The sequence below is a fragment of the Muscardinus avellanarius genome (genome assembly GCF_963383645.1).
Source record: "Muscardinus avellanarius genome assembly, chromosome: 8".
Classification (NCBI taxonomy): Eukaryota; Metazoa; Chordata; class Mammalia; order Rodentia; family Gliridae; genus Muscardinus; species Muscardinus avellanarius.
Window position 1 is genome coordinate 59,449,386 of NC_137794.1, and position 22,463 is coordinate 59,471,848.

General features: G+C 41.8%; 1 protein-coding gene across 1 annotated transcript in view; it reads right to left on the minus strand.

Moving 5' to 3' along the window:
• The window catches only part of PREP (prolyl endopeptidase), a gene marked incomplete at both ends in the record, with an annotated part of 120,774 nt that overhangs the window by 40,958 nt on the left and 57,353 nt on the right, over nt 1-22,463 (minus strand). The window contains 3 exons of the mRNA XM_080699812.1: nt 2,547-2,650; nt 7,729-7,926; nt 13,340-13,531. Coding sequence (XP_080555938.1) covers nt 2,547-2,650; nt 7,729-7,926; nt 13,340-13,531 — 494 coding nt within the window. The remainder of the gene's footprint in view (nt 1-2,546; nt 2,651-7,728; nt 7,927-13,339; nt 13,532-22,463) is intronic.

The window sequence follows — 22,463 nt, forward strand, 5'->3', positions numbered from 1 at the left end:
ACCAGGGGAAAGAAAAGATGAATCAACTGCAGATTTGATAACCCTATCTGAAACCAAATCCCTTTGTGCACTCCAGATGGTAAAAGAAACTAATCATTTCCTAGGATCTGATTTTCAAATATTTATTTCTGATACAGATGAATTTTCTACCTATGCTGTCATTAAGAAATTGGGGAAAAAAGGGCTATACAGGCAGTAGCTTTGTTCAATGTCAATCAGCAAAATATGACAGCAAATCCTTCACCCTCCTAGTCAAAATGGACAAGGGTTTTCTTGAGGGAATATGGATTCCACAAAGAACAATCCCCTCTCTGGCTTATTTAGCCATATGGTGCTTGGACCTTTCCTTTTCTCCCTCAGGCTTAGTCTTATTTTACCAGCTATGCCTCCAGAAAGATGGCCCTCTTAAAAGATGTACATGGTCATGACTCCCACTAATTAGTGATAGTTAATCTGATGTAGGCAAATCTGTATGGAGGTATTTGCTCCAAAATTATAATATACCTCATAGATGGGAGAAAGAAATGAAAATGTTCCAGGGGATAATCTTCTAAAGTTGTATATGGAATAAATATCAACCCCAGAGTAAAGTGGAATCAGAAGTGGTAATACCCTACAGTAACTGAAAACAAAAATAGACTTTGTTTTCCCCCAAAATCTTGTGGTTTCTTCTACACACTGACAGGATGCTTTCCACTCACACACAAATCCCTCTCTGGGGCCTGCTTCTCACAATGGTAGATCACTGCTGGGGATGCAGCAGAGAGCCTAACCAAAGTGTGAACACCTCTGCCATGTGCTCATTCTACGTCAGAGCCCTGCTGCACTTGAATCAAAACCACTGCAAATGGGGTTTAATGTAAGTTGATAGTGTTGTGACATCATAGTGCATCTCAAAGGCACCTTTACGCAATGCAAGAATCCCATTTTAGTAATGGTACAATAGATATGATGTGTATAATCAGTAGCTATAAAATCTTCTATTGGAGCACACACTATACCCCACCTACAGCCTTAGTTCCAGCTTCTAAAACATGCTTACAAGGAGCAGCACATTCTGATCTACAAGCCTGCATGTCTGTCTGGTTGTTCTCTTTAACTATGATTTACCATGCTGGGCATGGTGGCACACGCTTGTAATCCCCACGCTTGGGAGGTGGAAATGGGAGGATATTGCAGATTCTAAGCCAGCCTTGTTGGCTTAAGAGACCCTGTTTCCAAATAAAAAAATAAAATAGGTCTGGGAGTGTAGCCCGGAGGTAGAAGGGTTTCCAGGAACCCCAGATTCCCCCCCCCCAAAATCTGATTTACCATCAATCAAAAAGTTTGTAAGCCTGTGAGTGGCTTTCTTCAGGAAGTAGAGAGCCAGGCACAGGGGAATTCCGTGTCAGAGGCAACTGGCAGCCTCCAAGGACATTCTCTCTTCAGCTTAATCTAGAAATGTCCAGCTGCTGTACACTAGGCTGACTGATTTCTATACCACACAAACACTTGCTCCACTCAGATCTTTATCTTCTCCTTTATAAATGAGAGGAATACATCCTAGGTGGTAACTGGTTTATCCTCTAAGGAACGTGACTACTCTCAGAACAGGAAAACGATGACAGGAGATGCAGCTCCAACCACCCTCAGTGAGAAGCTGTGTTATGTTCCTGTGAGAAGCTGCCTCTTTCCCTGTCGCTATTTTAGGGACCCTCCCTTTCTGAAACTCTAACAACTAGACTATTTCAACACAGTTGAAAAGCAAACCATAATAATGCTTAGTTTCTTGAAACCATCTTTAGGAGCATCCAAGGTGCTCTAATCCAAGATCTAGTGCATCTTTCTTCCTTTACAACATTCTGATTCCGAATCTATGGCCTATGTGGTCCAGCCCTCCAAGTGGGAGGGACTTGACACCTGGTGCCCTACTGGTGACTTCTCATTTAAGAACAGAATCATTCTTTGTCATCATCAACCAACCAAGCAGTGATCCAGTTTATGGAAGACTCAGTACCCTTGGGGTGCTGAAAAAAAAAACCCACAAGAGATTCTTAACCTGAAAAAGATGTGATCAGAGACTGAGCCTGTGGTGACATGACAATTAGTTAATTTATTCATTCAAAAATGTTACCACTGTCTACTCTGTGCCAGACAGAAATCCACAGAACTTTACACTGAAAAGACTAATTCCAAGCAGTTGAGCAAATATTTCACAGAGCAAACTTTAGGAAGACCTGAGCTAGAACACTAATCATTTTCAAGTAAGCAGAGGGATACGAATGCTGCTGCTTTGATAATTACTGCAATGACAGTCCCAAGGGAAATGAGAACAGCAGCCATGGGAGCGGAACCCTAAGCTACGCGAGGGTGGGAACTGAGCCGGCTCACTGCTGGGTCCTGCACACCTGGCTCCATGCCCGGAAACAGCGGGGCTCCAAAATTTTTTGTTGTTTTTGCATTACTGTGGGATATGTCTGTGGCTTCTGACAAGGCAGAGGGTGAACAGGCCAGCTTGAAAGTCAGGTTTCCTAACTCACACGTCAATGAGATCGAATTCTCCATACCTGGATTGTCTGATAGTCAGAAGCATCGATTCCTTTCACGGTTACCTCTCGGAAAACTCTGGGCTCCAGTTCCTCTTTGGTAAGATCACAGTGGTAAATGATACCTGAAGGACAGGAAGTCCAGATTAGTCCACAAGACTCACCAGATGCATGCGCAACGAGGGCCTCAGAGTACAACCAGATGTCAGAATGGCCAGGCAGGAGTGTATGTCAGGGCCCCAAACGCCGCCACAGTAGAAGGGCCAAGAGCCAGGAATACTGAGGATGGAGCCTGGCGGGAGGACGCTCTATGAGGGCCCATCTCCATCATCACCATCACTGGCTGTGCTCGCTCATTCATTCATTCATTCATTCATAGTACTGGGCAACCCAGGGGCATTCCACCATTGAGCTTTACCACTGGCCCTTTTTATTTTTTATTTGAGACAAGGTCTCACTAAGTTTCCCAGGCTGGCCTTGAACCTGTGATCCTCCCATCTCAGCCTCTTGAGTGGCTAGGATTACATCAGTGGGCCTGGTAGCTGCATTCTCTCTCTCTCTCTTTTTATCCTTTAACAACATTTATCTGAGTGTATATTGCAGAAGATTCTAATGCAGTCTAGATGATAAAGGTAGAATACTTAGCTGTAGAAACTTAATAGATTTTCTCTATGCCAAGTCATTTAGGAGTACAAATCAAAGAAAATGGTATACTTTATTTGGGACTTTTTACCTGAAAGGCAATTGATAGAAAAGTCCAAAGACTTGACCAACGTCAATAACCAGTCAGGAGTCTCTTGATGTGTCCTGAGAGTCCTACTACCTGACACCACTCACCCACAGACAACATGTAGATGGCAGTCAGGGCCATGGATGAGCAGTAGTAATGCTGAAATAACCTTTTCAATCTTGATGACCTCAGTAACTGTGCATAACACAAAATGACTAATACGTAACAAGAATTTCAGCTTATTTCACTAATTAAAATTCCACTTCTTGAATTTAATGCTACCCTCTAACATTTAAGAACTACATCAAAGAAATAGTAAGATGAGTCACTGATGTCGACAAACAATGGCATTGCTGTAGTTTATGAAATAGAATGGGAGTAGCTGGTGTGAAAATATTTCTTCCGAAATACTTTAACCATATGCTGACAAGTATATGAAAAATTGATTTGTAATCCCAGTACTTGCTGGAAAACCAGAAACCAAGCCGTACACCCACGGGGTTCATTTAAATTGACTGATCATGTGTTAAAATGGTATCAAGCTCTTCTCAACTCCTCTGTGTATACAGTTCACTAACAGTTGAGAACAACACTCTGTTCCACCCCCAATGGCAAGAGTAGAACATTAAGATTCCTCAACAGCATGACAGCTAATCTTTATCAATGTTATGTTCTTGTGCTTGCAAACTATTTGAATGTTGCTAAAATATGGTGTAGAATTAACATTGATAGGAAGGGCATAATGTGATTAAAATATTGGCTTAGCTTAAGTTATACCTGGATATTTGTTAGAATATGTCTTTATATGTAATGTACCTTCATATCACACTCTAAGCATGCATCTTGACTTACTAAATATACTGAATACCTAGAGTCATGTAATCTTGAGAATAAAAGTTATTTTCAGACATATTCAGTTCTCAAGAGCTTTTTGATCAGTATCTAGGACCCTCCACAAACACAAAAACCATCTGAATCCTTGAAAAAAATCTCTAGATAACCAAAGAAAAGACTGAGTGAAGTCCACACATGGGCCAGCTGAGTACTTGACTCAGTGTGGTGTCCCCAAACTTTAGTACAGCAAACGAGGAAGGACTTCGAGCCATAATGCTCAGCTCATGACCCCAGACAAGTTACCAAGAATGGGAATGCAAATCCCCTCATGAAAGACAGGGGTAGGAGGCACCATTCTATAGGCCTGTATATCCAGAAAGATTGAGATAGCAAGTCTAATAGCCCAATGAAATAAACATGCCACAGGGGCTGGTTACTACTCACAGGAAGGTCTTTTGCCACCCCGATCTCTATTCTTGTGCAAAGGCACAGAGCGGCTCCGTCCAGAGGCCGTGTTAAACCTGAAGCTATCAACCCTTCACATTTTCTCTGTATAATGGTCCGGGTGAGCCCACTGCACCTTCACACCATCACGGGCTCACAATGACAGTGATGCTTTGTGTCCCACCTGATTTGGCTCGTGTGAGGACAGAACAGAGGAAGTGAGAGACGGAAGAAAACATTCTGAAATTATGAACAAGAGGACTGGCTAGGTGCTCTCCAGGAAGTAAATTTCAAGGTCTAAGGTTGAGAGAACTGGATTATGGAAATCACTAGTTTTAGAAGAAGTATCTGGATTTGAGGTGTTTTCTGATGAAAACAGGTCTTTAACAAGGCCATCCACCAGTGGGGTGGAGGCAGGCAGATCAGTTGGCACGCTCACAGTGCCATCTAAAATAAATGTTAAGGAGGGAGAAGAGGGAGTTTGGAGAAAGGACAAAAGAGAAGCTGCACAACCCCAGAGAGAATGGGAAAGTTGACTATTTAAAGAAAAGGCAAAGGAACTCTGTAACCCATGCAGATACCTCTTTATCTGATTTAGGTTAGGTTTTAATGTTATTAAAAGAAAAAGGACAAAAACAAGTCTCTTAAAAAAGTTTTTGTCTTTCCCCAGAGTCCCTAAAAGGCTTCTTAGGTTTCACAACCTACTCCCAGCCATGCCTGTAGGACTGCTGTCCTGATTATGAGACGCACGTCTGTCTGGAGCTAACCTTAGGCAACCCTGAAGTTCCACAAGCACAGAATTAATCAGTTCGACCACTAAGTGGTTTGAGCCACGGGGAGTCAGTGCATCATGCTCCAAATTGGCCTGGCTGCCTGTTTTCTCCCAAGTGTGAATCAAGGTGCAAAAGTTATAAATGGCTTGGGCTCAAGATGCGTCCTCACAGTGTACCTCCATGGGACACAAAACCAGCTGGTGTGCACCTGCCAGATGTGCCACATGCCCCCAGCAGGAAGCGGGAACTGTACTTATCTGTGACCCCCCCACACACACACACACCAGGCTTTACTTATCAGTTCGTGTCTCTGCTCTTGTCCGCACGGAACAGCTACTCTCCAGAGACCAGAGCAAGATTATTTTTGAGTGAATGTATCTGTGTGTGGATGTGTAGGTACACACGCCGACACGTCTTGCTTTTCTGAGATCTAGTTGAATTATCTGATGGCTGTTTTTGCATTTGGCCTCAGAAGGCCTGACTGTGGAAGCCCTATCCTCTGGTTTTAGATAGTGAATTGCATTTAAGGAGATAAAAGAGAAAGATGTTGGCAAAATGAGTAAGAGGAGACAAAGTATTTCAGCAATAAACCTGGCTTGTACAGAAGCTGCTTAGTGATACAGAACTAGGAACACACTTCTCCTTCCAAACTTCACAGCCACAGTCACGGATAATATTTCACTGCTTGGCACAGAAGCCATTGTTCTACACTAGGACAATGAGCCCTTTGTCCCCCAGGTAATGATGAGCTTTATCCTGGAATAAATGGTCACATGGGGTCACTGAAGGCAGTTTACAGGTCTTTGGGGACCCTGGCTTTTTTTTTTTTAATTAACAGCAGGTGACTCACTCTGCTATGTTCTCTTTGTCCTTCATCCATTTAAACCATTTAAGATATGAGATTTTCCAAAGTAAAATTCCTGGAACCAGTGTAAACTTGAGGAAATAAATTGCAGAGCCTGCAGCAGTGAGGTAAGAACAGCTCTCTGAAAGAAATGGATTTTTCTTGCTTTGTTCCCTGTTGCTGCTGTACTCCAGGGTCCAGGAGGGAAGGATGTGGGAGTCACAGACGATCTGATGTGGAGCTCTTACACACTGGTCCTGACGCCTGGCCCCATGCACGTTCCCACCGCGCTCTCGGCTTCTTTTCCTCACCCCTCTCCATCCTCTGAAAGGAGTGTGGAGAAACAGCCTGCTGGGTTTGCCAGGTTTACCATCAGACCTACTTACAGAACATCATTCTTCTGGTTTTAATAACCCTGACAGCAACCTGTTACCAGGATAAGATTTCCTATGAAGTGCCAGCTCTGACTCAGAGGCTCAAAAGAAGAGTGGATGAGGTGTGCCCATCATCTGGCCAAATCCCAAAGGAGGACAAGAGCTGCTTGAGCACCTGCCCAACTCTCCCCTAAGCCTGCTACATTTTCTAATGAACAAAGGATAGTGACAAGACTGGGTGGAACTAAAAGTGCTCCCGAGGAGCTCGACAAATGAACAAGGAAAGTACAGAAACTTTTTTGACCAGCCTGTTTTTAAGACAGGGTCTGCTTGGTCAATTGCAAAGAGCCATGGGATCAGTCACAGTATGTGTATGGCTCTGCCCACGCACAAACAGTGGAGTGGAGAAGGAGAGGAAAAAACAAAACAAAGCAAATCAATGTGGCCCACATTGATAAAGAGAATTATTTTAGTAGGCATGGTCACACACACCTGTAATCTCACACCCTCGGGAGACTTGAGGCAGGAGAATTGCAGGTTCAAGGCCAGCCTGGGCAATTTAGTGAGTCCCTGTCTCACAAAAAAAATTAAAAAGGGAAAGGGATGTAGCTCAGTGGTGGAGAACCCTTGGGTTGCATCCTTGGTACTATCAAAAAAAAATACCATACCATAAAATGTAAAGTCATAACTTACAAGTATTTTTCCTTGGATCCAAAATAATACACATCTACACATCTTTTCTATGAGGTTAAGGCTATATTTTTAGAATCATAACTTAATTCAGTTTAAAAATAGCCAAATTCATTCTCAGCTTATTCTAGAAAACACCATTTAATGTCATGTATGGCTACAAACTTAATGTTTTTGTTACTGGCACTATGTCCCTGTGGATCGTATATACACCAAAGGCTGAACTAACAGTTATATTTGTCGCTACCAATTTTTTAATCGACTTAGAAGAGCAGTTGTTCTTCCTGCCCCCAAAAGAACAGAGACTTAAAATATAAGATTAATGAGAATGCATTTCAGGTGTTTACACTTTCCTTTTTTCTGAGCACCTGTTTTACTTTTCATTCCTATTAAGTAATTCTGGCTGTGAAACAGCCTCTGTGATTTGCAATAACCTAGCATTACATTTACATTTCCCAAGAGAAACCCATCAGTCTGCTACTTCAAGCAAACACCCGGGTGAAGAGCCTCTGACCTGGCGACAGGAAGGAGGTGAACTGATAGAAGATCTCGGTGTCCTTCTTCTGCCCGCTGTAGCCCACCACGCTGCCCACCTCGAGTGGGAAGGTCTTGAGCAGCGCGCCCGTGCTCAGATCATGCAGCTGAAGAATGTTCTTCACGTCATGGAGGTAGCACAAGACGAGGAAGTTGGACCTCACACAAGCGACCCATTCTGAAAAGACAAGAGGAAGAGAGAAAACCAAATGCCAGTTGAAAATTAGTGGAAAACAGAGTCAACAGTTATAGAGTTCTCCAGTGTGCTATGCAGCAACGGGACAGGCAGAGTCATTTTATAATCTGTTTCTCTTCATCAAGTTTCTCATAGTCCTTTAATAAATGAGTGTCGCTGGTATGTTTCTAGTAGTCCTTTAATACACGAGTGAAGCTACTGCGTTCAGAGGAAATAAAATAGTCTCCACCTTGGGCCAGGGTCTTCTGATGATCTCCATAATGTGTGGGGTGCAAATAGCCCTGCTGCTATGGTTCGGGTAAATGTCGTCCTTGAAGGCTCACAGGTTGAGGGCTTGCCTCTAACTACTGCTGTTGGGAAGGGGTGAAAATATGAGGTGGGGCCTAGAGGAAGGAAGCCAGTTCACTGGGGGTATGCCCTTGAAGGAGGGACTGGAACCCTGGCCCTTCCTCTTCTTTTTTCTTTGTGTCTCCTGGCCACCATGAAGAGAACAGTTTCTTCTGCCACAAGCTCCCACCATCCACCATGATGTCCTGCCTCATCTCAAGCACCAGGGCCAACTGGTCATAGACTGAAACCTACAAAACTTTCAGTCAGAATAAACCTTTCATTCTTCCTTTTTTTTTTTTTTTTTGGTGGTACTTGGGTTCCTGAAAACCCTTCTACCCCCCGGCTACACTCCCAGACATCTATTTTTTATATTTTTATTGGAAACAGGGTCTCTTAAGCCAGCACGGCTGGCTTCGAACCTGTGCGATCCTCCCGTCTCCGCCTCCCAAGCTCGGGGATTACAAGCGTGCGCCACCACGCCTGGCTAAACCTTTCATTCTAATATGCTGATTCAGGTATTTTGTCACAGTGATGGAAAGCTTGCTAACACACCTGTCTACATATTTTGTAGCTGATATCATGATACAGGAGACAGGGGAGGGAAAGAACAAAAATCAAATCATGAGCCATGTGTGACAGGGTTGATTACTTGACAGAAATGTATTAAGCTCTTGGTGATTACCAGAGTCTATGAAAAGTACTGGAGAGACAAGTGGAAGGATGTGGTCATTTCTGCGATATAATCATAAAAATATAAAGGCAAGTGATTGTTTGGTGAAGGACCCAAAATAAGTGAGAGCCCTTAAGCAAGGACAGAGTTTCATCTTGAGTATAGGGGTATGCACATTTTGGGGCAATGTCAGAGGGGTTAACAGGGAGAGGACAGCCTTTCCAGGGAATGAGGAGAGGAAAGACATATGACTCAAGAGATGAAGGCCATAGTAGAAAGGAAAGGACTGTCTACGAATGAATGAATGAATGAATGAATGAATGAATGAATGAATGGAAAGGGTAGAAGGAAGAAAGACTGGTAAAGAGAACAAGTGAGAGATTCATTTTTAAGAAGAGAGAGGATGTTCAGTGGTGGGTGGCCATGCTGGTGGGAGTCTGATAGTGTACTGGGGGGGCAGAGTTTAGTTACTTGTTATTGATAATTAATAAAGGATATACAAGCCAGGCATGGTGCCGCATGCCTGTAATCCCAGTGTTTGGAAGGCTGAGATAGGAGGATCACAGGTTTGAGGGTAACCTTAGCACCATAGTGAGGCCTCCAGCAACTAAGTGAGACCCTGTTTCAAAACAAAAAATAAAACAGTGCTGGGAATGCATGTAGCTTAGAAGTAGAACATCCCTTGAATCCACAGTACCCCAATAAAGGAAGAAGAAAAGAAAGGAAGGCAGGAAAGAAGGAAGAAAGGGAGGCAGGAAGGCAGGAAGGAAGGCAGGCAGGCAGGAAGGAAGGAGAGAGAGATAGGGATCTGGCAGCTGAGTGCAGAAAAACAAAGTCTACAGAAGGCTGGAGGGAGCCAAGCAGAAACACTACTGCAGCAAGCCATGGAGAACACTGGAGATAACGCTCTAACAGAAACAAAAAAAGAAACAAAAGGTATTTCCTAAGAAGAATCGCCAGGACTTGGTGACCACAGGGATGTGGAGGGAGGAAGAGAAGTGAGTTCTCAACTGCAGGGTGGTAACTTGCCATTACAGCGCTCAGTGGCAGAGCTAGGACAGGAGAGATGCATGAGGGATAAGGAGAGGGAAAACAGGCGGGCAGCACAGGGGCCAGCCCAGGGGAGGCCACCCAGAGGGAGAGAGGCTGCAGCAGACACCAGGAAGGTCAGGGCTGCAGGTAGCAGTTCAGACAGGTTGAAAGACAAGGCTTCCCTGTGTTTAGTGGCACAGGCAGGTGGTTCTTGATTGACATTCCTTATTTCCTAACTCAAGAAACTAGTGGTTCATGCTTAATAATGCCAGCGTTTATTCACATGGACAATAAGACATGGGCCAGAGGGAACTCTGAAGATTACCAGGGACCTTACTCTTGTGTTGCCTAAATGACCACAGTAACTTTCCAAGTGAGTATACAAAGCACACCTACAACCAAAAGTAATTTGCTCACCGGCTCATTCTCTAATAAAGTTATTTTTTTAAGAGCAATTCCAACTGGCAATATATTTCACACGGCTTAATGTTTTAAAAAAAAAGTACGGGAAAAACTGAAATAAATTACAGCTGTCAAAGAATAATCAATCGGTGTTAACTATGAGTACATCAGAACTATAAAGCAGACAAAAGTGAATAAGAAAAGGACAAGGAAATTTGTAGACTGTCATTAATAAAAAGCTCTGACTTTATAGCTGTGCTTTATGACTCATCTCTAGTTTTATTCTCAGGAGAGCATTCTGTGCTAATGATTTATGGCAAACTCAACTCTGCATCTCTTCGAATTGATGAGTTCTAGTGAATATTGAAGGTTTCCCCTTTCCAGTCTAAAGAACTTATAACCTTTCAGAAGGAAGGTTAAAAAAATACATCACCACCCCAACTCCAAGCATTAATTTGCACTCCATTAGATCTACAAATGAGATGGGATGTCATTTTAAGTCATTGTTAAAATCTACCCTTTTGGCTTTAAATGGCAGAAAATTCAGAGGCCTCGGGACATATTTACACCACCACTATTGCTCCCTCTACAAGAATCACCGTTCCACCCTGGTTTGCACCTGGACAACGCCAGGGCACCCACCTGAAGCTCTATGTACCTGGACCCTCATCGTGTGCGCTGACAAACGTGGAGCAGAGGGGCAGGTTGGTACCAGGCACCTCAGTGTGGGAAAAGACACCAGGTGACTCTGAATGAGTTCTCTTAAGGTGATGTCCAAAGAAACAGCCCCAAACCTGTTCTATGACTGTGGGTCCCTCATTAGATACGGAAAGGATCCGAGAGTGAGGGTGTTTTTTTTTTTGTTTGTTTTTTGTTTTTGTGGTGCTGGAGATGGAACCCAGGTGCTTTCTACCTCCAGGCTACACTACCAGACCTATTTTATATTTTATTTGGCAACAGCCTCTCACTAGGTTGCTGAGAGCCTCACTAAGTAGCTGAGGCTGGCTTTGAACCTGTGTGATCCTCCTGTCTCAGCCTCCCAAGCGCTGGGATTACAAGCGTGCGCCACAACGCCCAGCACGAGCGAGGATGGTTTTGAGACAATAGATAAGATTTTTTGGGGAGAAAGCACCTGCCACAGCCAGGCATGGCGGTACACACTTGTAATCCCACTCCTTGGGAGGCTCAGACAGGAGGAACAAAGGCTCACAGCCAGCCTCAACAACTCTGTAATTTAGTGAGACTCGGTTTCAAAATTAAAAACAGGGCTGGGGGTAGAGCTTGAAGGTAGAATGAATGCCCCTGGGTTCAATCCTCAGTACACAAAAAAAGAGGGAGGGGGGGATAAGGAAATCAGCATGCACCATGGTGTAAGTCTCTCTCCTGACTGGGGAAAGGGTGGCAAGGTTATTCCCTTCTATCGACCCCAACCTGAGAATGACAGTGCCTGATTGAAACCTGTGAAATGACAGGGACTGTGACTGGAAATTGAGAAGGTAGAGGAGCCCCTAAGAACAGAGGCAGAGCCGGGGACAGGCTGCTATCTCGGGTCCTGCATGCGGGTTCTCCAGGAATGAGCAGATTGTCTTGAGTCCCATCCAGTAGGACAGGCTGGAGGGGTGCGAGATCTCAGCAGAAGAGGGTAGAGGGGTTCAGTGAGATGCTCAGGATGGCAAAGCCCAGGCAAAACAGTGCCCCCTCCAGAAACGAGGGCCCAGCAGGAAGGGCTCATAGGAAGCTGTGACCTGGAACGTCAACTACAATCACCTGCTACTCACACCAAGCAATGACAGGCTTAAGTACCTGACTGGCACAGAGAAAACATTTCCCTGAGCAAGAGAAGAGTCTCTCAGTGGTCTAGAACATGACCCTGGGTCTGTCTGACTCCAACACTTATGCTTCAATTCACTGAAGAAGACCCTGCAGGGCTGTTTTATTTGACACAGAGCCCTCTGTATACCAGGTTTATGCTTTCTTTATGTAACATATACCTATGCATTTCTGAATATTTTTTTCTCATTCAACCCATCAAAAATTTGCCTCTACCAAACATGGTGGTGCATGCCTGTAGTTCTGGTGCTTGGGAAGCTGACAGTAAGATTGCAAGTTCAAGGACAGACTCAGCAACATAGAGACTCTCAGCTACCCAGTGAGACCTTGTTAAAACAAACAGCAGGGGCTATAGTTCAGTGGGAGAATGCCCCTGGGTTCAAGCCCCCAATACCCTATTCAAAAAAAATTTGTCACCAACAAGTAAATGCTCCATTAACCCAAAGGTAAAGGTAATGAACTCTCCTTTATGTTAAAAAAAAAATAGACTGTCTCCAAATTAATGAGTCTTTTAATCAAATTCAGCTTTCATGCAACAAATAATTTACAAGGCAGTATATAATTTTTGGAAAAATCAGAGAAAATGAATAAAAGGGAACTGAAAGGCACTGTGAAACAAGAACGGTATGCGAGGGAGGTTCTCTGGAGGTTAATGAAGTTCGGTACACAAAACAGTGACTACAATAGTTTTCAATTAAATCTGACAATAGTCGATTCTCTTTTCTAAAAAGAGGACTGTAAATCCACCTGCTGATCTACAACAGGTATAATAAAAGCAGCTGAAGGTTATTTAAAACCTTCAAGCTAAAGGCCTGTGAATCCAACTGGTTTAAAAAATTAAAAGTTAGTGATTATAATCAGACAGTAAGTACAAAGATAATTGCTATTATAAAAAACAGTACCCTTAAAAAGTCTAAATTCATGCCTTCACATTTTTTACTCTGCATTTCTACATGATATTCTATTAAGCTACAAAGATGTCACACAGCACAGAAATGGACGCACTGCTTCGTCACTTCATCTCTGATAAAGGCAAAGCTTCTTTACCTTGTAACTCATCACCAAGATGGACCAACCTGTGGGGGTTCTCACCCAGAACACAGGACATTTTCACGTGACATGTCATCTTACCTAAGACATCCTTCTCGTGCTCAGGAACAAGCACTTTCCACTTGGACTCTTCGGGATCTGTGAAGTCGATGTTGATCAGGCGGTAGTTGGGAGAATGGCGATTTGTCTTGAACGTGAAAACCGACCCCTCGTTGGTCACGTAGTCATATTCTCCTTCAAAGTTGTCGATCAGTTTTACCCACTTCAGGATTCCTGGTGAGAGACCAAGAATTCCTGTCACCTCTCCGACGTTAAAAAAATGGTGGAGGTTTGTATGTAGGGAGGGGAAGGTGTATCTTTTCTATCTAGAGAACACCAGGCAGAGATGATAGCTGGAAGTTGGAAACCATGAGAAAGAGGAAGGACCAGTTGGGTGAATTTGCTTTTAAAAACTGCCCAAGAAAATCCTGAAAACCTGGCAGCACGTGGGAGAGTGAAGGACCACTGTTCCCCGCCTACTGCCTCACATAATCTGCCCGACCCCCTTCCTCTTGAGTTAGCCCAAGTCTCAGCACATCCCTTCCCTGACACCATGCACTGCCAAGTCCCCACAGTCTCCTCCCTGGTCCACAGTAGTGGCTCCCCTCCCCAGCAGGGACAAAGCCCCCTCCCCCAAGGGGCATGTGGAAGTGTCTAGAGACATTTTTGGTTGTCACAACTTGGAGGCGGGGACTACTGGCATCCAGCGGGCAAAGGTCAAACATGAGCAGGAAGCCCCTCAACAAAGCAGCAGCCAGCTCAGAATGTCAGCGGTGCCAGCCTGAGAAAGGCTGGTCCATACGTGAGATTGCTGCCTGGTACCATTGGATTTTCTTGGTAGAGCAGCCACCACGATGTCTTAATATCCCAACTCAGTTTGTATTGGTGCCCTTAGGAATTTCATCACACTTGAAGTGAAATCCAAACCCCTTGCCAGGGTCGCCCCAGTTCTGCATGTGACAGTCCTTTCTCAGCCAAGTTCTCCTGTTCCAACTCCTGCCTCGCCTCCTGTCCTCTGGCCATGCTCGCCTGCTGGGCTCCTAAGATGTGCTTCTGGGCCACGGCGCAGGCCGTGGCCTCTGCCCAGCCCACTCTCAGGGGCTAGCCACCTCTAATTGGCACCCCACTCACATCTCAGGGTAGTTGTCTCAAGATACAATTATGGATTTATTTGCTTACTGTCTTTTTTATTCATTACTTCAGTCAGCACTGAAATAAAATGGCAGGCACTACAAAGATACAAATAAAACTTGTATTAAGTGGAAGAAAGGACACTTTGCAGTTCTTTTATTCCTAAGAACTAATCTAGAGACAGTTATCGCTAAAAACAAAAAATCTTAAATAAGTTACCATTCTCATTTAAATGTCTCAATACAAACCACTTTTAATATTTAACCCCCCGAACCCAAACCACTAGGAAGATATCTGTTTCACAATGTATCTGACATAAACATCTAGAAAACACTTGAAAAGTTTTATAAACAAAGAAGTCCTATGACATCTGAAGTACTGAAAGGTGAGTCAGCTCTCAAGCTTTCTCTACTCACTTCTTCCTTTCTATTTCACAATGAAACTGCTACTTTAATTTGGAGACCTCAGAGCCGGACATGGTGGCGCACACTTGTAATCCCAGCATTTGGGAGGCTGAGGCAGGAGGATCGCGGTTTACAGCCAGCCTCAGCTACTTAGTGAGGTACTTTGCAACTCAGTGAGACCCTGTTTCAAAAAAAAGAATAAAAAATAGGGCTGGAAATGTAGCTCAGAGTTAGAATGTCCCTGGGTTCCATCCCCAGTACTGCAAAAAGAAGCAATAATGATAATAATAAATAATGATAATAATAATAATTTGGATATCTCATTCATATTCCTTGCATCTTTCCTGAGTATATTATCTTATTCATGCCCACAGCATATATTAACAGGATTTGTTGTTGAATTAAAATTGTTATGAAAAATATAATCCCACCACTTAAAGAGTGAGTTCTATGATTAGACATATTTGGATCAAAACCCCTGCTCTTAGGCTGAGGCTGTAGCTCAGTGGTAGAGGGCTTGCCTAGCAGGTACAAGGTCCTGGGTTCAGTCCTCTGCACCACAAAACAACACACACACACACCCAGGTCTCCCACTATTTAGTTGTATGACTTTCAACAATCTCTTTATCCTCTGATATGTTTTATTTTTCTCAACTTTCAACTAGGAGCACTGAGAAAATGTGAAAATTATTATAAAAATGATTACTAGTACCTACCCCAAAATAAAAATGCAACAAAGTATGTTTTTAAATGAGTGAATGGAGGCGGGCATAGTGATGCACACCTATAATCCCTGTAATCAGGAGGTTGATATAGGAGGATTGCAGGTTCTAGGACAGCCTCAGCACATAGACTCTCATCAACCTAGTGAGACCCTGTTTCCAAATACGAAATAAAATTCGGCTAGGGGTGTAGCTCGAACGTAGAATGCCTCTGGGTTCAACTCCCTCAGTACCACAAAAAAACAAACAAACAAAAAACAAGTAGAAAAAAAAAGTGAATGGAATTGAGACTAATAAGATCAGTAGTTTAAAAATTTTTATAGTTTTTCTATATTCTAGCAATAATCCGAAAATATGGGGGTCATTTATAATAGAAACAAACTTATAAAAGACTTAAGAATACATCTAACATAAATGTGAAGTTTATGTATATATGTATTTATATACAAACCTCTTAAGTCTTCTAAGAAAACATAAAAAACCAAAACCCATTCCTATAACTGGAAATATAAATCATTTCCCTAAATGCGAATGCCCAGTATTTCAAAAGTACAAATAATTTCAGAGGAAATTATGAATTTAATACGATTCCAATCAAAACTCCAAAGACTTACAGTGAATTTGACAGTATCATTCTAAAATTCATCTGAAAAAATAAGCACCCATTTTTGTTCATAGCAAGGAGGAAACCCTTGCACTGTGACGCTCTGACCAAGCCCCTGGCCCTCACACTGACTTTTATGAAAATTGCTTCACCCTCTTTTTTTTTTTTTTTTTTTTTTGGTATTTGTTCCTGCCTTCATTTGCATCCATAAACAGTACAGACTGGTTTGGGCTCAATTTTGAACCTTACATATACTGAAGTCATATAATCCATATCCCTTAGTGTCTGACTTCATTCATTTGACATTGTTATCAGAGTATTTATTCTTTGATTATTGTTATTGACTTTGGGCTAAATCTTAACTGTGCTCAAGAAATATATTTGGTATGATTTCAATCCCTTTAAATTTGTCCAGAAAAGTTTTCTGACTTAAGATTTTTAAAATGTTTTTAAATATTCTATAGACATGAAAAAATGTGCACTGTACAATCATTATGAGTGATGTGCTGAACATACCTAAGGTTATGTGTGAATCATACTGTTCAAATCTTACAGATATTTACTGATTTGTTTAGAGCCACTGGTTCTATCAGTAGCAGAAAAATATGTTAAAAAATCCCTCTATAATTGTGTTTCTCTATTTTTACTTACATGTCTTTTCATTTCTGCTTCCTGTATTTTTGAAATTAAGTTGTTAGAATTATACTTAAACTGAATTGAACCTCTTATGACTATAAAGTTTTATCTCTAGTAAAGCTTTGTGCTTTAAGGTCTATTTTGATATTAAGATAGTCATATCACTCTTATGGCAGTATCTTGGGCCAGTTATTATTCATTTTCTCATTAGTTCTTTAAAGTCTTCACATAGACATTTTCCCCAGATTTTCTCATCCTTTGCAGAATTGTTGACCCCAAATCATAGTTGATCATTTATGGAAGGAGTCTGTTCATTTCATATCTAATAACTCGTGTTTTTCTACCCTTGGTGGGCTGTGTTCTAGGTAGTTTTAAAAATATTTATATTCTATTTCATAAAATATTTCCTCATATGTCTAATCTCTTCTTTATTAGGATAAAGAATTTCAATGTTAATGATCATATTGTTTACTTCTAGAAGTTCTTCTTAGTCCTTTTCTAAAACTGGTTATTTTTCATCTTATTCCTTGCTTACAGATCCCAGCCTTATTTTTTACAGTAGCATCACACTGATTATCTTTAAAAGAGCATTAAGCATACTTATTTTGCACTAGGTAATTCCATGCTGGTGCGTCTGGTGGCTCTACTCACTTTGGTGAATTTCTTCATCTGACATCCTTTTTATCTGTGAACTGCTGATTTCCCTTGAAACGCTAGCTGTGGGTTTTCCTGGAGGCTTGGGTCTAGTGGCACTCTTCCAGGGAAGATCTTTCTATGTTTCTGCTTGCCTCTTGGAATACAACCAACCGAGGAACACTTTAAATTACATTCTTAGCTCGAGGACTTTTGGACCTCACAAGCACAACTGACTCAATGTGTACCCACATGAAAGCCGGTCTCTCATGTTTTAGGAGAAAAATTCACATCTTGCCTTCTCCCTCCCCTCCCTAGTGCCAAACTAAAGACAAACAAGTTTGCTTAATATCCATTCCACAGACTCCAGCCCCACCATAGGTAGGTTTTCTTACCAAACCCCCTTACTGACAGTTCCTCTCATTAGACTCCCCAGCATGGAGAATCACAGCAGAACCGTCCAGGACATTCCAGCTTCCATTCCAAGACTCCTGCTTTCATTCTGTGTTTGGTCTCTAGAATTTCCTGTCTTTAATGCCAAATTAGCAGTGTACTTGGAAAGATGCTTTAAAAACATTTTACATCATTTCATTTGTTTCAACTGGGAGGTTATTCAAAATATATAACCCACCAAATTCCCCCAAAGTCCTTAAAATTAACTTTCACAAAAGTTTAAACTCTATATCTTAGTTACAATGCTTATTTTTTTTCCCAGCAATAAACTGCTAAAATCAAAAAGCCACACAGCAGGTGATTTACTCCAAGGTAACTAACTGCATCTTAGTTCACACTAAACAATGCTTTAAAAAGAAGAGATCCTTAAGGGACTAACAATGCAAGGAGGCGATTAGCTGGCAATGACAAATTTGAAGCTAATCAGAAAAGTTCATTTGTTTATGATAAGCATAAGGAAACAGTTTTCTGGATATGCCATTTGTAAACACGGAATCTTAGCTCAGTGGAATGTTAGATTCCTTAAATGTTCCCCTGACAAAGCATTTCCTGATGTGAAACCTTCATTTCACAAAGCACCCATCTTATGGTTTCTCCCTGAAAAGGTCTTGCAGTAGTGGTGTTTTCTAGGGTCCCTCCCCACCTGACGGCATGGTGCACAGCAGAGGCGCCCGCAGCAGGAATCTCCTCCATTTCTGCTGCAGGCGCAGTTACGGCCGGAGATGCAGGTATCTCAGTAATCGAGCTCTGGTGGACACCCAGCCCTCAAAAACATAGCGCTCATTTTCTTTTACAAATTCTGAAGCATTAACTTTAGCCATAAACACACTCTGAGTCAGAAGCTCACTCAGAATGAGTAATGTGGCTGAATTGCCATAAAATTTGTAAATAAAAAGTTCAAAATAGAGACCCTCACAGGCAGAATGTTTTTTAACAGAAGCTCACAGAAATCTTTGCTTCAGGTTTTGGTAAAGAAATGATTCAGAAGAAAAGGCATTTCAGTTGAACAATGGGGTTCATTTGGTTTTGCTACTCACAAGTGAGAACCATGTTGATTTAAATGGAAAACAGGAAAATTACTTTAAAAAAAGAGGCCAGGCGTCACTCTTTAACCCTTTCACTTTTAGCCATTTTGTCTTTAAGTGGCATTATTCACTCTGAAGAAATAGAATTCCATTTCAGAACCTCTTCATATTGAATTTAAATTTGCTTTTTATAAACCTGCTCCTTAGTGGGAAATGATTTGTTTACTGAGTGGAGATTAGCTTAAAATAAATCCTCTTATGCTTTTCCTAGAGCAACAACATACTTTAATTTCTTTCTTTGAAAATCATCAAGAATATTAACTAAGTTTTGCAGAAAACGTTGTAGAAGCTCGCTAATAACAGAGACGAATTGACTCTTCTACTTTACAATAACCATACAGGTTTCACATATCACAAAGATAACAAGTCCAGGTGTGGTCAGGCTCTGTGGTGGGTGGAGGGTGGGTAGGGGCTGCTGTCCCCTGGCCTGAAAGACTTCCTTCAGTCTTACTTTGACACATGGGAAGGCTAGACCACAGGCTGGGGAGCTACACTGGCCTGAGTTCAAATGTTTAAATGGCATTGGGAAAGGCAGTTGGGCTCACAGCCTTGGTTTCCTGGGGAGAGTAATCTGTGCTCCTCCGAGGATGCTGAGAACACTGGATGAAATACTCACATTTGCAGCTCAGAACTTGGCTACACACAAAACGTACTATTATTCCAAATAACCCCAATGTTCTTCAAGTGACAAAAATAAACTGAATGTGATGCCTCTGAAAAGGATTTGCTAGCAGTGAACTTTTAATGTCTAACTTTCATTGTCTATAGCACACAGCCATTTTTCTAGAAAAAGTACTCATAATCATTAATTTTAAAATTAACATGAATTCTAAATGCATCACCAGTATTCTGTCTTTTACATCGAATTTCAAATTTTACTTGTCATCTTCATATAGCCTCCTGGTGTCCCAACTCTTTTTGTTTTGCATTTTAATTCTGGAACACTTAATATTTTCTACCAACTCCCTGTCCTCTCACAGACAACTCCCCCCCCACCCCCCCGTGGGTCTGGCTTTTAACATCCACATGATTCTGCTAAGCTCTGGAGAACTCATTTGCTTAAATCTTCCTGAAAGTGTGCATTTCCTTCTCCACTCTACTCCCAAAGGATGCCCAGCTCCACCAGGCATGAACTCCCGAGTCACTATTATCTCTGCCACCTAAAAACAAGGGCACGTCCCCTAGTGATTGCTAATGAACAATTTATGTGTCTGACAAATATCAAATTTCCTTTTATGGTTATGTGTTAGCATGTAGTGTAGCTTAGTTTGTGCAGGAGAAAGCCAACTCTCTTTAATGACAGAAAAGGATTAAGAGAAGTTCATGAAAAGTCTTGAAAACATCATTAAGCTGAAGTAATCAAACTTATAGCAAAAAAGGAAAAATCAGAGGCAAGTCAGGGAAAGTCTGGGTGAAATACGGGGTACACTGGTGTTTCCTTACAGAAATCAGTGTGTCAGCACACCTACCTCCCCTCCCTAGCTTCTTCATAAACACCGTGACACAATCAGAGACCACTTCAGGCCCGCTGACAGAGGGCCACACTGAAGAGGTGTCCTAAGCTACTAGCAACACGGATCTCAGGCGTATTTTATGGCTCTCTTCACCTAACAATTGTTTCTTACGGATTCTATATTTTAAAGCCTCTAATGTAATTTTAAATCTACTCAGAACAGGGACAAAATGTCAGCTCTGTTTTTCCTGCTGATTATCCTATAAAGTAAGGAATAAAGTATCTGGCCCTCTATAGAAAAATAAAGAACTAAAGAGAAAAGAAACAAATAGAGAAGGGAAAGTGGGAGCTTAGGGTTTTCAAACTCTAGAGGAGTCCTGCCTCTGTGTCTAGTTCTGAGCCTGGGTCACAGCACATTTGACAACTCCAGAACCCTGCACTGACCATCTCTGACCACTGTGCAGGAGGAGCCCAAGGGCAGGGACCACAGCTGCTGTCAGCTCTATTAACCACGGCTGTTGTCACCATCTCTACCCAACAGGATGCCTGGCACCATGGGACATCAATACACGTCTGCTTCATAACTAAATATAAAACATACAGGCCTAGATTTTAGACTGAACTTTATCTATCGTTGTTTATAAAAGAAAGATAATAGGAGGAACCAGATTTAAATTTTAAAGCAATTAGTAGTAATTTCCACTTTTCTACTGCAAATGTTTAAAAAATAGTTTTTGAGTTAAATATATTTATATTCTTCTTTTTTTTTGTTTGTTTTTTTTGTTTTGGTTTTGGTGGTACTGGGGTTCCTGGAAGCCCTTCCACCTCCGGGCTACACTCCCAGACCTATTTTTACATTTTCATTTTTGGAAACAGGGTCTCCTAAGCCAGCGCGCGCGGCTGGCTTCGAACCTGCGCGATCCTCCTGTCTCCGCCTCCCAAGTGCGGGGATTACAAGCGTGCGCCACCACGCCCGGCAAATATATTTATATTCTAAGGTAGAAATTCTCTTAAGTTTCCATACAAATTTTTAAGGATCCACATATTTGGGAGAAAAGAGATAGCTCTGAGGTCTAGTATTTAACTCTAAGGTAGAAAACAGGTCAAGTCTATGAATAAATCTATATGATCAAAATAGGATTTATAGCAACCATAGGAAACTATATACACAATATACATATATATGTGTACATATATATACACACAGACATGTTTAAGTCTTAGTTTAGAAAAATAGAAAAAATATAACTAAGAAAATCAAGGCATGTATCATTTTATTGCAAGGCTTGGGAATGACTGATTTGAACTAATTGACAGACACATTAAGAATCTAGAGTCAAGAGTTGGCTGTCTTTTTTTTACTGCAGAATAAAATGTCACACTGGTCTGGTGTCCTTAATAACACCTTGATACCTCTTTGGTTTTTACTTTAAACAAGCAACAGAAAAAGAAAAGCAGAAAAGTCTGCTCATACAGTACACAGGACTGAAAGGATGGGTCGATAACCCATTCATCTCAGGGTTTAATAAAGGATGCAAATTAAATACTAAAAAACTAGGAGGCCCCGGACATGGTGGCACATGCTTGTAATCCCAGCATTTGGGAGGTTGAGACAGGAGGATCATGGTTTGAGGACAGCCCCAGCTATTTAGTGAGGCCCTTTGCAACTCAGTGAGACTGTTTCAGAGTAGGATAAGAGTGATCCCAAATGCTTTTTTGGTAGCCATTGGGAAAGAGGGTGCAGGATTCTTTGTGGAGAGCCTTCTCTTAACTGAAGAGTTATTTTTTTTTTAATTATATAAACTCCAAATGCTCATCAGTTTAGTAACTTATGAAAAAATAAAATTAGGTTTATATTTTAAAGTCTGTTGGCTCTATTCCTCTCCATGTGGTTTCCTGTGAGTTCACCAGGATGGTAGTTTTGTTGCCAACTTGGCCATGCTAATGTCCCTAGTTAATTAATCAAACACTAAAGGAAGTGCTGCTGTGAAGAGATTTTAGAGATGTGATTAAATCTATAATCAGTGGATTTTCAAGCAAGGGAG